This window comes from Pelophylax lessonae (assembly GCF_965119305.1).
Source record: "Pelophylax lessonae genome assembly, chromosome: 3".
NCBI classification, from domain to species: domain Eukaryota; kingdom Metazoa; phylum Chordata; class Amphibia; order Anura; family Ranidae; genus Pelophylax; species Pelophylax lessonae.
In genome coordinates, this window is record NC_138770.1 from 361,368,134 (window position 1) to 361,384,032 (window position 15,899).

The 15,899-nt window shown below is 46.3% G+C and overlaps 1 protein-coding gene across 1 annotated transcript in view; it reads left to right on the plus strand.

Annotated features, from left to right (window-relative positions):
• The window catches only part of LOC309551353 (cytochrome P450 3A9-like), a 140,762-nt gene that overhangs the window by 71,571 nt on the left and 53,292 nt on the right, over positions 1 to 15,899 (plus strand). The window contains exon 8 of the mRNA XM_082251906.1: positions 14,624 to 14,751. Within this exon, the coding sequence (XP_082108032.1) occupies positions 14,624 to 14,751 (128 nt within the window). The remainder of the gene's footprint in view (positions 1 to 14,623; positions 14,752 to 15,899) is intronic.

The window sequence follows — 15,899 nt, forward strand, 5'->3', positions numbered from 1 at the left end:
TGCAGGGCGCTTCAGTTTGCCTCCTGTTCCTAACTCCTCCAACTCCGCTTCCTCATCCTCTACCACCTCCTCATCCAGTCAGCGTAACACCTTCACCACCAACTTCAGCACAGCCAGGGGTAAACGGCAGCAGGCAGTTTTAAAACTTGCCTGTTTGGGGGAAAAACCCCACACCACGCAGGAGTTGTGGAGGGGCATTGAATAGCAGACCGATGAGTGGTTGCTGCCAGTGAGCCTCAAGCCCAGCCTGGTGGTGTGCAATAACAGACGAAATATCGTAGCAGCTCTGGGCCTAGCCGGTTTGATACACATCCCTTGCCTGGCGCATGTGCTGAATTTGGTGGTGCAGAGGTTCCTTAGAAATTACCCCGATATGTCGGAGCTGCTGCAGAAAGTGCGGGCTGTCTCTGCCCACTTTTAGCGTTCTCATCCTGCTGCTGCTCGCCTGTCAGTGCTGCAGCGTAACTTCGGCCTTCCCGCTCACCGCCTCATATGTGATGTGCCCACAAGGTGGAACTCCACCTTGCACATGCTGGCCAGACTGTGCGAGCAGCAGCAGGCCATAGTGGAGTTTCAGCTGCAGCACGCACGCGAGAGTCGCTCTGCGGAACAACACCACTTCACCACCAATACCTGGGCCTCCATGCGAGACCTGTGTGCCTTGTTGCGCTGTTTCAAGTACTCCACCAACATGGCCAGTGCAGATAATGCCGTTCTCAGCTTAACTATCCCACTTCTATGCCTCCTTGAAAAAACGCTTCGGGCGATGATGGAAGAGGATGTGGCACAGGATGAGGAGGAGGAGGAAGAGGTATCATATACAAGGCTTTCAGGGCAGTCATTCACAAGTGGCTCCGAGGTGGGGTTCCTGCACCCACAAACGCCAGGTACACAATTGTCCAGCGGGGGCACAGTTCTGGAGGATGATGAGGAGGAGGAGATGGAGGAGGAGATGGAACCATGTTCACAGCAGGATGGCACTCAGGCCAGCTCATGGCCATCACTTGTGCGTGGCTGGGGGGATACAGAGGACACAGACGATACACCTCCCACAGAGGACAGCTTTTCGTTGAATCTGGGCAGCCTGGCACGCATGAGCGATTACATGCTGCAGTGTCTCCGCAATGACCGTCGAGTTTCCCACATTGTTACTTGTGCTGATTACTGGGTGGCCACGCTGCTGGATCCCCGTTACAAGTACAACGTACCGTCCTTAATTTCCTCACTGGAGCGTGATCGGAAGATGCGCGAGTACAAGCGCACGCTGGTAGACGCGCTGCTGGTGGCATTCCCACCTGACAGGCCACCGCCAGCACCTCAGAAGGCAGGGTTAGCATGGCCGAAATGTGGAAAAGCTTTGTCAGCACGCCACAACAAGCAGCAGCACCACCAACTGATATGGAACGTCTTAGTAGGAGGCAGCATTTCACCAACATGGTCAGTATGTGTGCACACACCTAGAGGTACTGAATGACGGGTGTGCCCCCTTCAACTTCTGGGTCTCCAAATTGGCACATGGCCTGAGCTTGCCCTTTACGCCTTGGAGGTGCTGGCCTACCCTGCAGCCAGTGTATTATCTGAATGGGTATTTAGCATGGCTGGGGGCTTTATCACAGACAAGCCCAGCCGCCTGTCCAGAGCCAATGTGGACAAGCTCACGTTCATTAAAATGAACCAGGCATAGATCCCACTGGACTTGTCCGTACGTTGTGCAGAATAGACATGTATACCGGCCTTACCCAGCCATTGTTGTATTTGATCTTTCTTACTCTTTTGGGGTGTACCCTAATTTAAAAAAAGACAAAATTAAATTAAAAACCAAAACCAGTGTTGGCTACCTCGTCGTCCTCCTCCTCCACCGCCACCGCTTCCACCTACACAACCACATCCAACGCCACCTCAACCTCCTACTCCATATGAACCTCGTCCTCCTACATCATTCAAGATTATTCTTTTTTAATTTTCTGTTTTTTTGTTATTTTAAGTTATTTCCCTATCCACATTTGTTTGCAGAGCACTTGCCATGCTCTTAAGAAGACTTTGCTGCCATTTGCAGCCCTCTAGCCCTTTACATGTTTGTTTTAGAGCCATTTCAATGGGGTTCGGGATCAGGGTAAAGTTCGTGTTTAGTCCGGGTCACGAACCCGGACATTTTTTTCAAGTTCAGCCGAACCCGCCGAACCCGGACATCCAGGTGTTCGCTCAACTCTAGTACAGATATCCCATTAATATCCACCTGTAGTTACTATTGGAGACTTCTGGTTCATTGTTACAATGCTTGATTGGCCCCTGTAATAAGGGCCCATCTGGAAGGTAAACAGACTGTTGTAGGTTTTTTGGTGGTGGTTTCCACGATCATCTTTGTATTTCACCTTGAACATGGATCCTTTGGAATAATCATCGGTTTTTGATTTACTTTAAGTGGACTTTTCTTCACAGAATGTTCTCATTTAAATAATCACAGAACTCATAAACTGTGCATTCATATTTATTTTATTTGTTTGCACATTACACAGTTATATATTATGTTTAGTTAGTTTAGTTTTTTTTACATATTAAATGTGCAGCACTTTATATATATATATATTTTTTTACGCTCATTATATATACTTGCTTGCATCTTGATTGGATTTTTGTTGCGCAAATTTGTTTTACTTCATTTATTCAACATATTGCTAATGAATGCAGAACACTCTCTATATTCAATACTATAGAGGGTTTGTACAAGCCAAAGATTGCAGACAACATGAGTGTTCAAGCCAGAAGAAGCCCAAGGATGTAGTCAAGGGAACTCTTTCCCACTGTTCCCTGTTTCATACCTAGATCTGCTCTGGTGCTATGCTGCTTTGTGCCTTTGGAAATACCCTGTAAGAAGTGACACAGCCAAATCAACCATTGAGCAAGTGTAAACATATGAAGGAACTTTTGATCAAATTGCTGCCAATGCATATTGAGCCAAAGAACTTGCATCTGAATGGCAGCAGAACAATGAGCTGGGTGGAGACAAAAAAAAGTCAGAATTGCAGGTTCTGACCAACCCTGGGCAACAAGAGATTGCTGATAGTGGAAAGTATGGGGCCCTGCCAGCATCCCCCCAAGGCAGGGGCTAAAATGGTGTAGGTAAAACTTCTGTAAAATCATCCCAATATCTTGTGTTAGCTCCATAATAGAAGAAAAGAAGTTGCACACAGTACCAGTGTACCACTGTGATGTGGCCTTTGATTATGCTCTATGTGAAATGCACTGTGCAACCCTCAGGTTACTTCCTAGGTGATTTGTTGTTGTTTTTACGGGTTTTGCTAACTGATGCTGTACTGTGATTTGATATACAGACCACAAACTCATATCTACCATCAGGAATAGGGATGGTTAGGAAAACTCCCCAATTTAGCCAGATTTTAATATAAAAGTCAAGTAGGATTATGGGTTGGAAGAGATTTGATGAACTGTTTGACTCCCTGCTTTGCGGTGTGTGGGTGATTGGGCTTATTAAGTCACCTTAAAAGTCACAGCACAGCATCAGGGTAGAAAACTTGATGACCCAAAATTTTACGGACTGCTTTTGTGAATTCAATCACAGAAGAAAATCTCCAAACAAAAGCCCCAGACTATCCATCCCCATAACACATAGATAGACCATAGAATCGTGATGAGAGGAGCAATGTTTTGTGTATTCTGGACACACGTTGTTGCACTAAAACTTAAAATTGTTTCTGCATTACTACAGTTTAGGCTTAAAACAGAAATATAGTTGGGTTTATTCTGGTCTAATGTATGGCATGCTGCTTATTTTTATCTTGAACATCGAGTCATGCTAAGGCTCTTATGCTGATTGCTAGAATTTTAGTTTTTTTGGAACATGAACGTGGTAATGTTCACTTTTAGAACATGTTATGGGTTCTACAAGGTGATGTTGTTTATCTTTATTAAGAAATTCCCTAAGTAACCCACTCTCTCGTCTGATTGGTGTTTTTTCCCCAGTTAAAGAAGGGAATGCACATGCGGAGGTTGAAGTGAAGATGATGGAACAAGGGACCGCCCGTTTTTCATCCTCCCTGATTAGGTTGAATCTAATCTAATCTCGGGATACTGTGATCACTGGTCTTGATGATCATCCCAGGGGTTTTTGTTCCTCCCAGATGGAGTTAAAAGCAGAGGAATAAGTGGCCTAAGACCTAGTTCCAGTATCAAACAGATGCTTCAACGATGAAATTGAAAAAGTCTTTAAAAAAAAAAAAAGAACTGTTACAGTAAAAGAGCTGAAACATTTTGCAAGAAAACCTTTTTGTGTGGACTCCTGTTACTCTACCTGCATTAGTAAAGATGGCCTTCCAGGGCTTATACAGGTTAAATATTAGGGGGTTGACACTTGCTGCAGAGAGGTTGAGAATGCAGAGTGTATCAGAATTAGCAAGACAAATAAAACTTGAGGTGCACTAAATCAGATCTAGCTCTTTTTGCATTGGGAACCATTATTTCTATTCCATGAGGTCTAGAGAGACAGATAAGTGATTTGTCCATAGGGACCACATGTGAAAAAAAGCTGAAGCCAATTAAAGCTCCCTGCTCCTAGGCGTGGGTGGAATCAGCCTGCTGCAAATGAATGGGCTGGCAACACACCAAAAATGGTGCATTCACTATTTCTGGCAGCACAGTGCAATGTAACATGTCTATCTGTTTCTTTTCTATATCTGTTGTCTATCAATTAAGTATATATACTGTTGTGTGGACCCCTTGGACATGTCAGAGGCCACACTTGAGGCTCTCTATATTTAACTGGCTTACCACCACTGATTTAGCTACCGCCTGTAATATCTGTCTAGGGATTTGCTGCCCTCTACTGCCTGTATATGTGAATACCTGTACTCTTAATATAACACAGTTATTTATGTATGCACTTCCTGTCTCTGGGAGGCTGGGTTAAAAACCCCTGAAGAAGGAGGTGGATAGAGAGATTTTTTAAGATCACATGTCCACATGCAGGAGCTGCTGCTGTTTTTAATATAGATCAGAAGCAGGGGCTATTAGGTAATTGTTCTGTCTGTTTAACTGTACCTGCTCATAACTAGGGATGATCGAACGGTTCGGGTCGACCATCGGTTCGACCCGAACATTGGATGTTCGATATTCGGCCGAATACCGAACTTTTTGCGGCAAAAGTTCGGTATTCGGCCACCAGAACCGCCCAAAATGCACTGGGACAGGAACTGGGCTTTAAAAGCCCGTGATTGGCCCAGAAACGTCTGCAAAAGCCAATGAGGGGGCAGGAGTCTCCTAGGAACGTGATTGGAGTGACTACGGGGACCAGAGGCCAATCAGGAGTGAATACGCCCCACACTATATAAGATGGCCCCGCCTAACCCCTAGCACAGTTATCCAGAGCCTGTTGAAGAGAGTTGAAGCAGTTCTGTCTGACTCCTGCTTGCTACACTACATTTCCTATATATCGAGTGGTTCTAAAGCTCCATATAGCAGAATTGTATTTAGCTTACAGCCAGTGTAGTTAGATACAGCGATTGTGCTGGTTCTTAGAGTTACAAAAAAAAAAAAAAAAAAAAACTTAAGGGACAGTGTCAGTCTTCTGCTGTATGGAGCTTTCTATTTAGTGGAAAGGGATATCTAGTGTAGTTAGGGAACTTTGTACTACATTAGTTAGATTTGAAAATTTAGTTTCTGTAGGGAAAGTGTGAGGGTTCTGTTTAGTGAGCACGTGGCACAGTGCTGCTCTATCACAGCAGGTATACGTGCTTGCTAGGCAGCAAAATACAGTGACAACTTAACGCCTGTTGTTCAAAGCGTTAGGTGCACTGTACAAAAGCCTTTGCAACTGTGCGTGACACGCAACTGCTGTGCTGTATCCAGCGACAACTGTGGGTCGCATAGCAGTGTGCGTTTTTCACCGCACACAGTTGCCAACGCATCAGTTACAACCTAACGCCTGTTGTTCAAAGCGTTAGGTCCACTGTGCAAAAGGCTTTGCTACTGTGCGTGACACATCTGCTGTGCTGTATCCAGCGACAACTGTGGGTCGCATAGCAGTGTGCGTTTTTCACCGCACACAGTTGCCAACGCATCAGTGACAACTTAACGCCTGTTGTTCAAAGCGTTAGGTGCACTGTACAAAAGCCTTTGCAACTGTGCGTGACACGCAACTGCTGTGCTGTATCCAGCGACAACTGTGGGTCGCATAGCAGTGTGCGTTTTTCACCGCACACAGTTGCCAACGCATCAGTGACAACCTAACGCCTGTTGTTCAAAGCGTTAGGTCCACTGTGCAAAAGGCTTTGCTACTGTGCGTGACACATCTGCTGTGCTGTATCCAGCGACAACTGTGGGTCGCATAGCAGTGTGCGTTTTTCACCGCACACAGTTGCCAACGCATCAGTGACAACCTAACGCCTGTTGTTCAAAGCGTTAGGTCCACTGTGCAAAAGGCTTTGCTACTGTGCGTGACACATCTGCTGTGCTGTATCCAGCGACAACTGTGGGTCGCATAGCAGTGTGCGTTTTTCACCGCACACAGTTGCCAACGCATCAGTGAGAAATATGCCTGGTAGACCAAGAAAAGGCATACGTGGCCCTGCTGCGGAAAGGGGCACAGCTTCTAGGGTGTCTAGAGGCAGGGGTGGACGTGGTGGTCAGTCCCCAGCCAGGCCACCATTTGGATTGTTCTCCGGCAGTGGCCAAGCTATACGTCCACAGTATGTACAGGAGGTGGTGGACTATATGAACAAACCCTCATCATCGGCATCATCTGCAACTACAGTGACCCAGGCAGAGAAAAGTGGTCAGTCTTCTGCAGTTGTCAGAACAAATACAGATGAGTCCATGTTCACCTCATGTCCTCCCTTAGACCCAACTTCAGACATGGCAGAGGAGTCAGCTGAGCTGTTTGACCACAGTGTCGGCCATCTACTCCAGCCTAATGCTCAGTCCTTTATGGAGTCTGATGTTGGGTCTGAGTTTGAGGAGGAGGCAGAGCAAACAAGAGGGGAGAGCAGACGGCCCGCTCCATCTAAGGCCGCACCTGTTGTCTCCCAGGCCAGGCCTGATGCTCAGTCTTTGATAGAATCAGATGTTGGGTCTGAGGTTGAGGAGGAGGCAGAGCAAACAAGAGGGGAGAGCAGACGGCCCGCTCCATCTAAGGCCGCACCTGTTGTCTTCCAGGCCAGGCCTGATGCTCAGTCTTTGATGGAGTCAGATGTTGGGTCTGAGGTTGAGGAGGAGGCAGAGCAAGCAAGAGGGGAGAGCAGACGGCCTACTCCATCTAAGGCCGCACCTGTTGTCTCCCGGGCCACTATACACACCTCATCTTGCTGGGCCTTTTTTGAGACATCCCATGCAGATAAAACAGTTGCGATCTGCAAGATTTGTAAGAAGGGTATAAAACGTGGCAAAAATGTCAACCACCTGGGTACAAGCTGCCTAAACAGGCATTTGACAACCCACCACTCGGCCCGTTGGCAGGAGCATTTAAAGAACCCACAAAAGGGCCAAAGATCGGTCAGTCGGCCTCCTAGTTCTCCTCGCGCTCCTCCTCATGCTCCATCTGCTCCACCTGCTCCACCTACACATCAGTCTGTTCCTGGCCCTGCTATAGTCACTCGTCACCTGTTGGCAGCCTCCACTGGCAGGGATGATGATATAGCAGGCAGTGTCGCATCTACCTCCAGCACACCACCAGCTGTAACATCTAGACGCCAAATTTCGATTCCACACATGCTGGAACGAAAAAAAATGTATACTCCCTGCCACCCACATGCCCAGCGTCTAAACAGTAGTTTGGCTAAACTACTGGCTCTGCAACTATTACCATTTAACCTGGTAGAGTCTGCTCCCTTCCGTGACTTCGCAAAATGTGCAGTTCCACAGTGGCAGGTGCCAAGTCGGCATTACTTTTCCCGTAAGGCCCTGCCATCCCTATACCAACATGTGGAAGGCAATGTAGTGTCGTCCCTGGCCAAGTCAGTCAGCCGTAAGATACACTTGACGGCTGACACTTGGTCAAGCAAACATGGGCAGGGACGGTACATTTCTGTCACTGCTCACTGGGTGACACTGCTTGCCAGTGGAAGGGATTGTAGCCAGGGCTCGGTGCTGCAGCCAGTGTTGCCCCCACGTCTGCAAACAGCTGGTGGTGTCGCTGATCCGGGTAGATCGATCACTTCTACCCCCTCCTGCTCCTCCTCCTCTACCTCCTCCATGCCCTCCTCTGCAGAATGGTCCTTTGAATATGATGAGGTACCACGTAAACGTTCAAAGGGCTATTCTATGTCTCAGGCCAAAAGGTGTCACGCAGTGCTGCAGCTTGTGTGTCTAGGGGACAAGCAGCACACTGCCCCTCAGATTCTTGGGGCTCTGCAGGCACAGGCCCAGAGGTGGTTGACACCACGCCAGCTGCAGCCAGGGATGGTGGTTACTGATAATGGGTCAAACCTCCTGGCCGCCCTTCGTCAGGGAAAGTTAACCCATGTGCCATGCCTGGCGCATGTCCTGAATCTCGTGGTACAGCGGTTTTTGAACTCGTACCCGGGAATGCAGGATGTGCTAAGGATGGCAAGAAGGGTGTGCAGTCACTTCAGGCGGTCGTACAGTGCCACTGCACGTTTGGCCGAAGTGCAGCGCGAGTTTCACCTGCCGGTACACCGCCTCATCTGTGACATGCCCACCCGCTGGAACTCCACCTTGGCTATGCTGCAGCGCCTGTACACGCAGCAGAGGGCCCTCAATGAATACCTATGCGAGTACGGCACCAGCACTGGCTCTGCGCGCCTGGGCTTCTTTTCACCACGGCAGTGGCTTTTGATTAAGGATGCATGCGCTGTCCTCTCGCCATTTGAGGAGGCCACAAGGATGGTCAGCCGGGACAGCGCATGCATCAGTGACACCCTACCGGTACTGTTTTTGTTGGAGCACACTCTGCGTGGCATTATGGACAGGGCACTGGAGGCAGAGCAGCAGGAGGAAGAGGAGGACTTCCTTGCCTCTCAAGGCCCCCTTTATCCTGAGAATCCTGACCCCATTATGCCTAGCTCCCAGAGGCCCGAGCAGGATCCAGGGGTGGAAGAGGAGGAGGAGGACGATTCTGCGGGAACTTTTGCAGGGTTTGAGGAGGAGGAGGAGGAAGACATGCGGCAATCTGCAAGGCCTAGTTTGACTCCCTCGGGACACTTTGGAGTAGTACGTGGCTGGGAGGAGGAGGAGCCCGTTGAAGATAATGTCGTTATGAGTGACCCCGAGGAGTCAGCTTCTCAGGCCTTCGCTAATTTGCGACGCATGGGAAACATCATGCTCCAGAGCCTGCGAAAGGACCCCAGAATCAAGGCCATTAAAGAGACTAACCACTATTGGTTGGCCACCCTACTTGACCCCCGGTACAAGTGTAAAGTCTCGGAGCTTTTCCCATCCACCCAGAGAGTCCACAGGATCAAATCCCTTGAGGACAGTCTCAAGAGGAATCTGGTGAACATGTTCCCCGACTCCCGTAGGGTGCAGGGGCGGGGACAACCTACCATGGATTCTACTGGTGGTCACGAGAGGAGCGTTGGAGAAGGCGTGCGGTTGACGGATGCCTTTCGGTCTTTTTTTAGTCCTCACTGCCCAGGCCTCTCAGCTGCCACATCGCATCGACACCGTCTGCATCACATGGTGGACGATTACGTGAGGGCACAAAGTGACACAGAGGGCTTTTCATGTGACGAATCCGATCCACTGGCATACTGGGTCTTAAGATTAGACCACTGGCCAGAACTGGCCCAGTATGCCATGGAGTTGTTGGCCTGCCCTGCTTCCAGTGTCCTATCGGAACGGGCATTCAGCGCAGCAGGAGGATTCGTCACAGACCATCGAACTAGACTCTCCACCGACTCAGTCGACCGTTTGACATTCATTAAGATGAATCAGTCGTGGATATCAAGCTTTGATGCACCTGATGCAGGCCTTGTAGACTAGGCTATCGTTGTGATGTGGCAGTTGAGCCTCAGTTTAAGCCTGGACCATGGTGCCACCCTCAAACCCTCCTCTCATTCTCTTTACGTTCACAGAACCTCATTTTGGTTATGACAAAAACGACAATGTTTGCGCACCTGTTCCACAGGTGCACACCTTTACAATTTTTGGGCCTCCTTCAACACCAGCTCTTTGGGGTTAAGGTGGGGAGGCTATGCTAAAACAAAAACTACAATGTTTGCGCACCTGTTCCACAGGTGCACACCTTTACAATTTTTGGGCCTCCTTCAACGCCAGCTCTTTGGGGTTAAGGTGGGGAGGCTATGCTAAAACAAAAACGACAATGTTTGCGCACCTGTTCCACAGGTGCACACCTTTACAATTTTTGGGCCTCCTTCAACACCAGCTTTTTGGGGTTAAGGTGGGGAGGCTATGCTAAAACAAAAACTACAATGTTTGCGCACCTGTTCCACAGGTGCACACCTTTACAATTTTTGGGCCTCCTTCAACGCCAGCTCTTTGGGGTTAAGGTGGGGAGGCTATGCTAAAACAAAAACTACAATGTTTGCGCACCTGTTCCACAGGTGCACACCTTTACAATTTTTGGGCCTCCTTCAACACCAGCTCTTTGGGGTTAAGGTGGGGAGGCTATGCTAAAACAAAAACTACAATGTTTGCGCACCTGTTCCACAGGTGCACACCTTTACAATTTTTGGGCCTCCTTCAACGCCAGCTCTTTGGGGTTAAGGTGGGGAGGCTATGCTAAAACAAAAACTACAATGTTTGCGCACCTGTTCCACAGGTGCACACCTTTACAATTTTTGGGCCTCCTTCAACACCAGCTCTTTGGGGTTAAGGTGGGGAGGCTATGCTAAAACAAAAACTACAATGTTTGCGCACCTGTTCCACAGGTGCACACCTTTACAATTTTTGGGCCTCCTTCAACGCCAGCTCTTTGGGGTTAAGGTGGGGAGGCTATGCTAAAACAAAAACTACAATGTTTGCGCACCTGTTCCACAGGTGCACACCTTTACAATTTTTGGGCCTCCTTCAACACCAGCTCTTTGGGGTTAAGGTGGGGAGGCTATGCTAAACAAAAACTACCATGTTTGCGAACCTGTTCCACAGGTGCACACCTTTACAATTTTTGGGCCTCCTTCAAAGCCAGCTCTTTGGGGTTATGGTGGGGAGGCTCCGCCAACACCAAAACTACCATGTTTGCGCACCTGTTCCACATGTGCACACCTTCATAATTTTTACGCCTTCTTCAACACCAGCTCTTTGGGCTTACAGTGGTATGGCTCCGCCAACACCCAAACAACAATTTTTGCGCACCTGTCACACAGATGCATATCATTGTAATTTTTTTCCTTACAAAGGCAATTATTGCTTTCATTACCAGCACTTTCATAGGGATATGGTGTCAAGGCATCGTCCGCACCACCAAATGCCCAATTTTTAAGCATCCTTTACTTCTATTCAAAGTCAAGAGACAACAGTATTCATCCAAAACATCTCTAATCTTGTTCACTCTGCACTACATTGTGGCCCCTACCCCTAACCCTCAATGTATCCGTGCATATATGTCTGTTTCTTGTGAGATTTCAAGTTAAAGTGCACCAAACACCATTTTACATGAAACAAAGTGCAATTACATACATCTTTGGACTTCTTGAAACATTTGGTAATAAAAGCCCCATTGTGGAAATACACCCGTTAATTATATGCACACTTAAAGAGACAGCACCTTTTTCCAAAAAAACCTCTAATCTTGTTCCCAGTGCACTGCAATATGTCCCCATCATACACATTGGCTGAGCCGTTGATTAGGAGCAAAAGAAAGGTGCGGTTAAGCAAAAAAGTCCTTTTTGAAGGTTTGGTATGCTGTAATTCTGGTTCTGGACATGCTACAGAGCTGAAACTTCACAGGTACACCTTTTAGAACCCCCAGACACTAAATCCAAAGAAATCTCTTTTTTTTTTTTTTTTTAATTTTTTCAATAATTGGCTATCTATCAAAAACGACAATTTTTAAGAACTTTTTTTTGTGTGATTAATAGTCCCTGGGGCATGACCCAGAACCCTAGGCACTTTTTAGGGGCATTTATTGGGTTTTAGGGCTTAAAAATTGTGTTTTTTGATTACAGAAGTTCGGGTCCCATTGATTTCAATGGGGTTCTGAAATCCGAACCGAACTTTCGTGAAGTTCGGGTGTTCTGGTTGAACCGAACTTTTCAAAAGTTCGATCATCCCTACTCATAACTTCTTGATATGAATCCTAGTGAAAGACAAGTCTTTGTCCTATTGTTATTATGTGACATGCACAGTGCCAGATAGCTTGGTCTGTTTTACTATACTGTATGTATGTAGTGGTCATCTTCCAGTATATTAGTGGATGAACAGGTTCATTGCAATAGAATCTATATACAGCTCCTGTTATTTTAGTTAACCCTGTCCCTTCTGGTCTGGGATTCTGTAGCTAGTTTTAGCTCAGAGCTTAGGCTAGAGCCAGGTTAGGCATCCAACAGCCCAGTAGGAAGTTAGAGGTCCGGTTGCATGGAAGATTAGAAGTTACTAGGGACTAAGAAGGAGAGTAGATAGGCTGACCCTGAGTTCCAGCATCACATCACAGTTTTTGCTGGTGAAAAGCTATGTTCTAGATTAGTCGGACATGGGCTGGAGGATCTCCCCATCACCACTGACTGTCTTTAGGTCTTCAAAACCAAGATAGAGGCCACATCATGGTCATCCTTAGGAGCTCCTGCAAATTGACTTTGCTGCAACATTCATCTGTAGGTATCTCTATTAACTACAGTATATATACCAGAGTTTATGTGCAGAATTCTAAACTGACTCCTGCTGTACCCTTTTTTGATATTACCTGTTTTCTACATTGGATGCATGCACTATTACTAATCTTTTATTATGCAACAATTTTTCCATACTGGTGATGCTTCCATACTGGTGTGTATCTGTATACTAATGGTAAATGTTTTATGCTGGCTGCAGTAGTTTTGCTTTTCTCAATTACTTTGGTTAGATTACTGGTTAATTTCGCAGGAAGGAAATCCCTCCTGCTCACAGGGGCCCTGTCCTGGGTGGAGACATTGGCAAATTTATTATTGTAGCCCTCACCCCTGAAGGGGCCTGCTACATATATGCCTAGATCTCCCTTGCTAGTACTGAGGCTGCCTGCCACCAACATATTTCAATGCACACCAACAATACAGGCTTAGGCTTGGGCAGTAGTGGTCAAGCTTCTTGATATAGGGGGCCACAGGTATGACCCGCCTCCTCCCCCCCCCCCCCATCACCAAAGGGCCGAACATACATTTAGGTGAATATTCAGTTTCAGAGACATCAGACATGCAACAGGATACAGTCCAGGAAAATGATCATGATAATCATGATCATGAAAATAGTCAAAAGAGTAAGGTTCACAGTCTGTGGACTACATGTTTTTCTGCCGCTTCTCCATTGAAGTCTATTGAACCAGAAAAGCAAAAAAAGCACCATTTTGTGTTGAAAAAAGTCCTTGACCCTTTCCAAATAAGCAGCAGCTGAAAAAAGCATAGATGTGAACCTGTCCCATAGGAGACCATGTTAAACTAACTGTAGTGCGTTTCTGCAAAAAGCACCAAAAAACACATAGGTGTGAACCAGGCCAGGCCTAAGATGTTTAGTAGCAACAGCATGCTTTTCTTTTTTGTATCACCTGTCATAATGGGGAAAAATTAGCCCTTTACAGTACAAAAAGAGCAGATAATCGCTACTATAAGGGGTTCATTTATACTGTGAAACAGTGAAAGTAATAATTTACAATGCTCAAAAAATTAAAGGAACACTTTGAAAATACATCAGATCTCAATGGGGAAAATATCATGCTGCATATCTATATGAATATGGACTGGGTAATGTGTTAGGAACGAAAGGATGCCACCTCATTTGATGGAAATGGAAATTATCAACCTACAGAGGGTTGAATTCAAAGACACCCCGAAAATCAAAGTGAAAAAGTGATGCAGCAGGCTTGTCCATTTTGCTGAAATTTCATTGCAGCAACTCAAAATGGTACTCAGTAGTTTGTATGGCCCCTACCTACTTGTATGCATGCCTGAAAACGTCGGGGCATGCTCCTAATGAGACGACGGATGGTATCCTGGGGTATTTCCTCCCAGATATGGACCAGGGCATCACTGAGCTCCTGAACAGATTGAGGTGCAACCTGGCTGTGTCGGATGGACCGAAACATAATGTCCCAGAAGTGTTCTATTGCATTTAGGTCAGGCGTGTGTGGGGGCCATTCATTGGAACTGGCTGCATACTCTCACCACATGGGGCTGGGCATTCTTGTGCACCAGGAGGAGCCCAGGACCCACTGCACCAGCGTAGGGTCTGACAATGGGTCCCAGGGTTTCATCCGATATCTAATGGCAGTCTGGGTACCATTGTCTTGCCTGTAGAGGTCTGTACATCCCTCCATGGATATTGTATATGTGTAAAGCACTGCGTAAATTGACAGCGCTATATAAGTACCTGTAATAAAAAATAAAATTAATAATCAAGCTCTGTATACAAAAATTAAACACCTGCATTATGCCAAACTTTAAAATACTGAAAATATGTTGCATTAAAAAAAAATGATCTTAGAGTGACATGACTTTTTTGCTTTCAGTTATTTTCCCATTCCTTCGTCCTATCCTGGAGGGGCTGAATGTCACCGTGTTTCCAAAAGAGTTTGTAACTTTCTACATGAATGCTGTTACTAGTTTCAAGGAGAAGCGTCAGAAAGGAGACCACTCAGTAAGTCCTCCCTACTAATAAATAACGTGTATACTGAGATGATCAGTGCCATAATATTGTGTTAACAATATGGCTTTACACACGCTATGTTTTTGAGAAGATTTAGAGTACAACTACTGTATAGCCACAATAAATAAGAAAATACCATTTATGATGTAGTCTGTCAATAACACAGCAGTATTACGTCAATGTATTACCTGTTGCTCCTGTCTTTGCCTCTTCCTGTAACAGGCCAAGCTGGCCAGCAAAAATTGTAAGGTACAGTTACAGGGGGTCCCTGCCTCAGCTTTTAAATGGGCAGAGCTGTCAGTGAACCAGGAAGGGCCATTGGCTGTAGCAGACTGGATGGTGGTTACCCCATTATAAAAGGGCCTCAGAGAAACTGGCGGTATTAACAGGTATTTATAAATGATTAACTGACACCAAAATTTTAAAAAACTCAAGGCGTAAAAAAAAAAAAACGCAAGGCGTGTTACGTACACCCAAAAATGTGTACAGAGGGTGTTTTTAGTACACTGTGCTCTCTCTGCCAGATTTTTATTGTTGTCTGTGTCCCCTCTGGGTAGATTTACCCTCTATATTTCTGCTGGTGGCAATCAAGGCCACTGAGACAAAAGTGATGGGAACTCCAAATAATTTGAGTTGCCATAGAACCAGAACTGAGGGGTAAATCTTCCAATGGGGAAAAAAGTCCAGGTGATACTGGAAACAGCCAGTATATATAATCTTACCGGGGTTTTAATTGTTTACTACTGTATCCAAAGCAGGTTTCATTTGCTGCTGGTTTTCAAAAATTGTTTGTAGCATTAAAACAAAGTTGCACGAGGAGAAATAGGTAGCCTACTGTTCCTGGCTTCTTTCTAAAAATGTTTGCTGTCATGGTAAATCAATGGCTTCAATCCTTTCTGGTTTGATGACATAGAACAAAAGCGTCATAAGTGAAGTCAGATCTCTTTTCTCAGCATATTTGTTTCAGTAAAGCCCCGTACACACGTACCGAATGTCGGCCGTACGATCGGCCGTCTTTTGTCCGGTGCTGTCCTGTCGGTTGAAAAGTGATAAAGACTGCACATGAATTTTGTCGGCCAACAACAGCCGACTGCAGAAGTGATGTCATGTGATGGTTAACTTTCCGTGTGTTTTTTCTT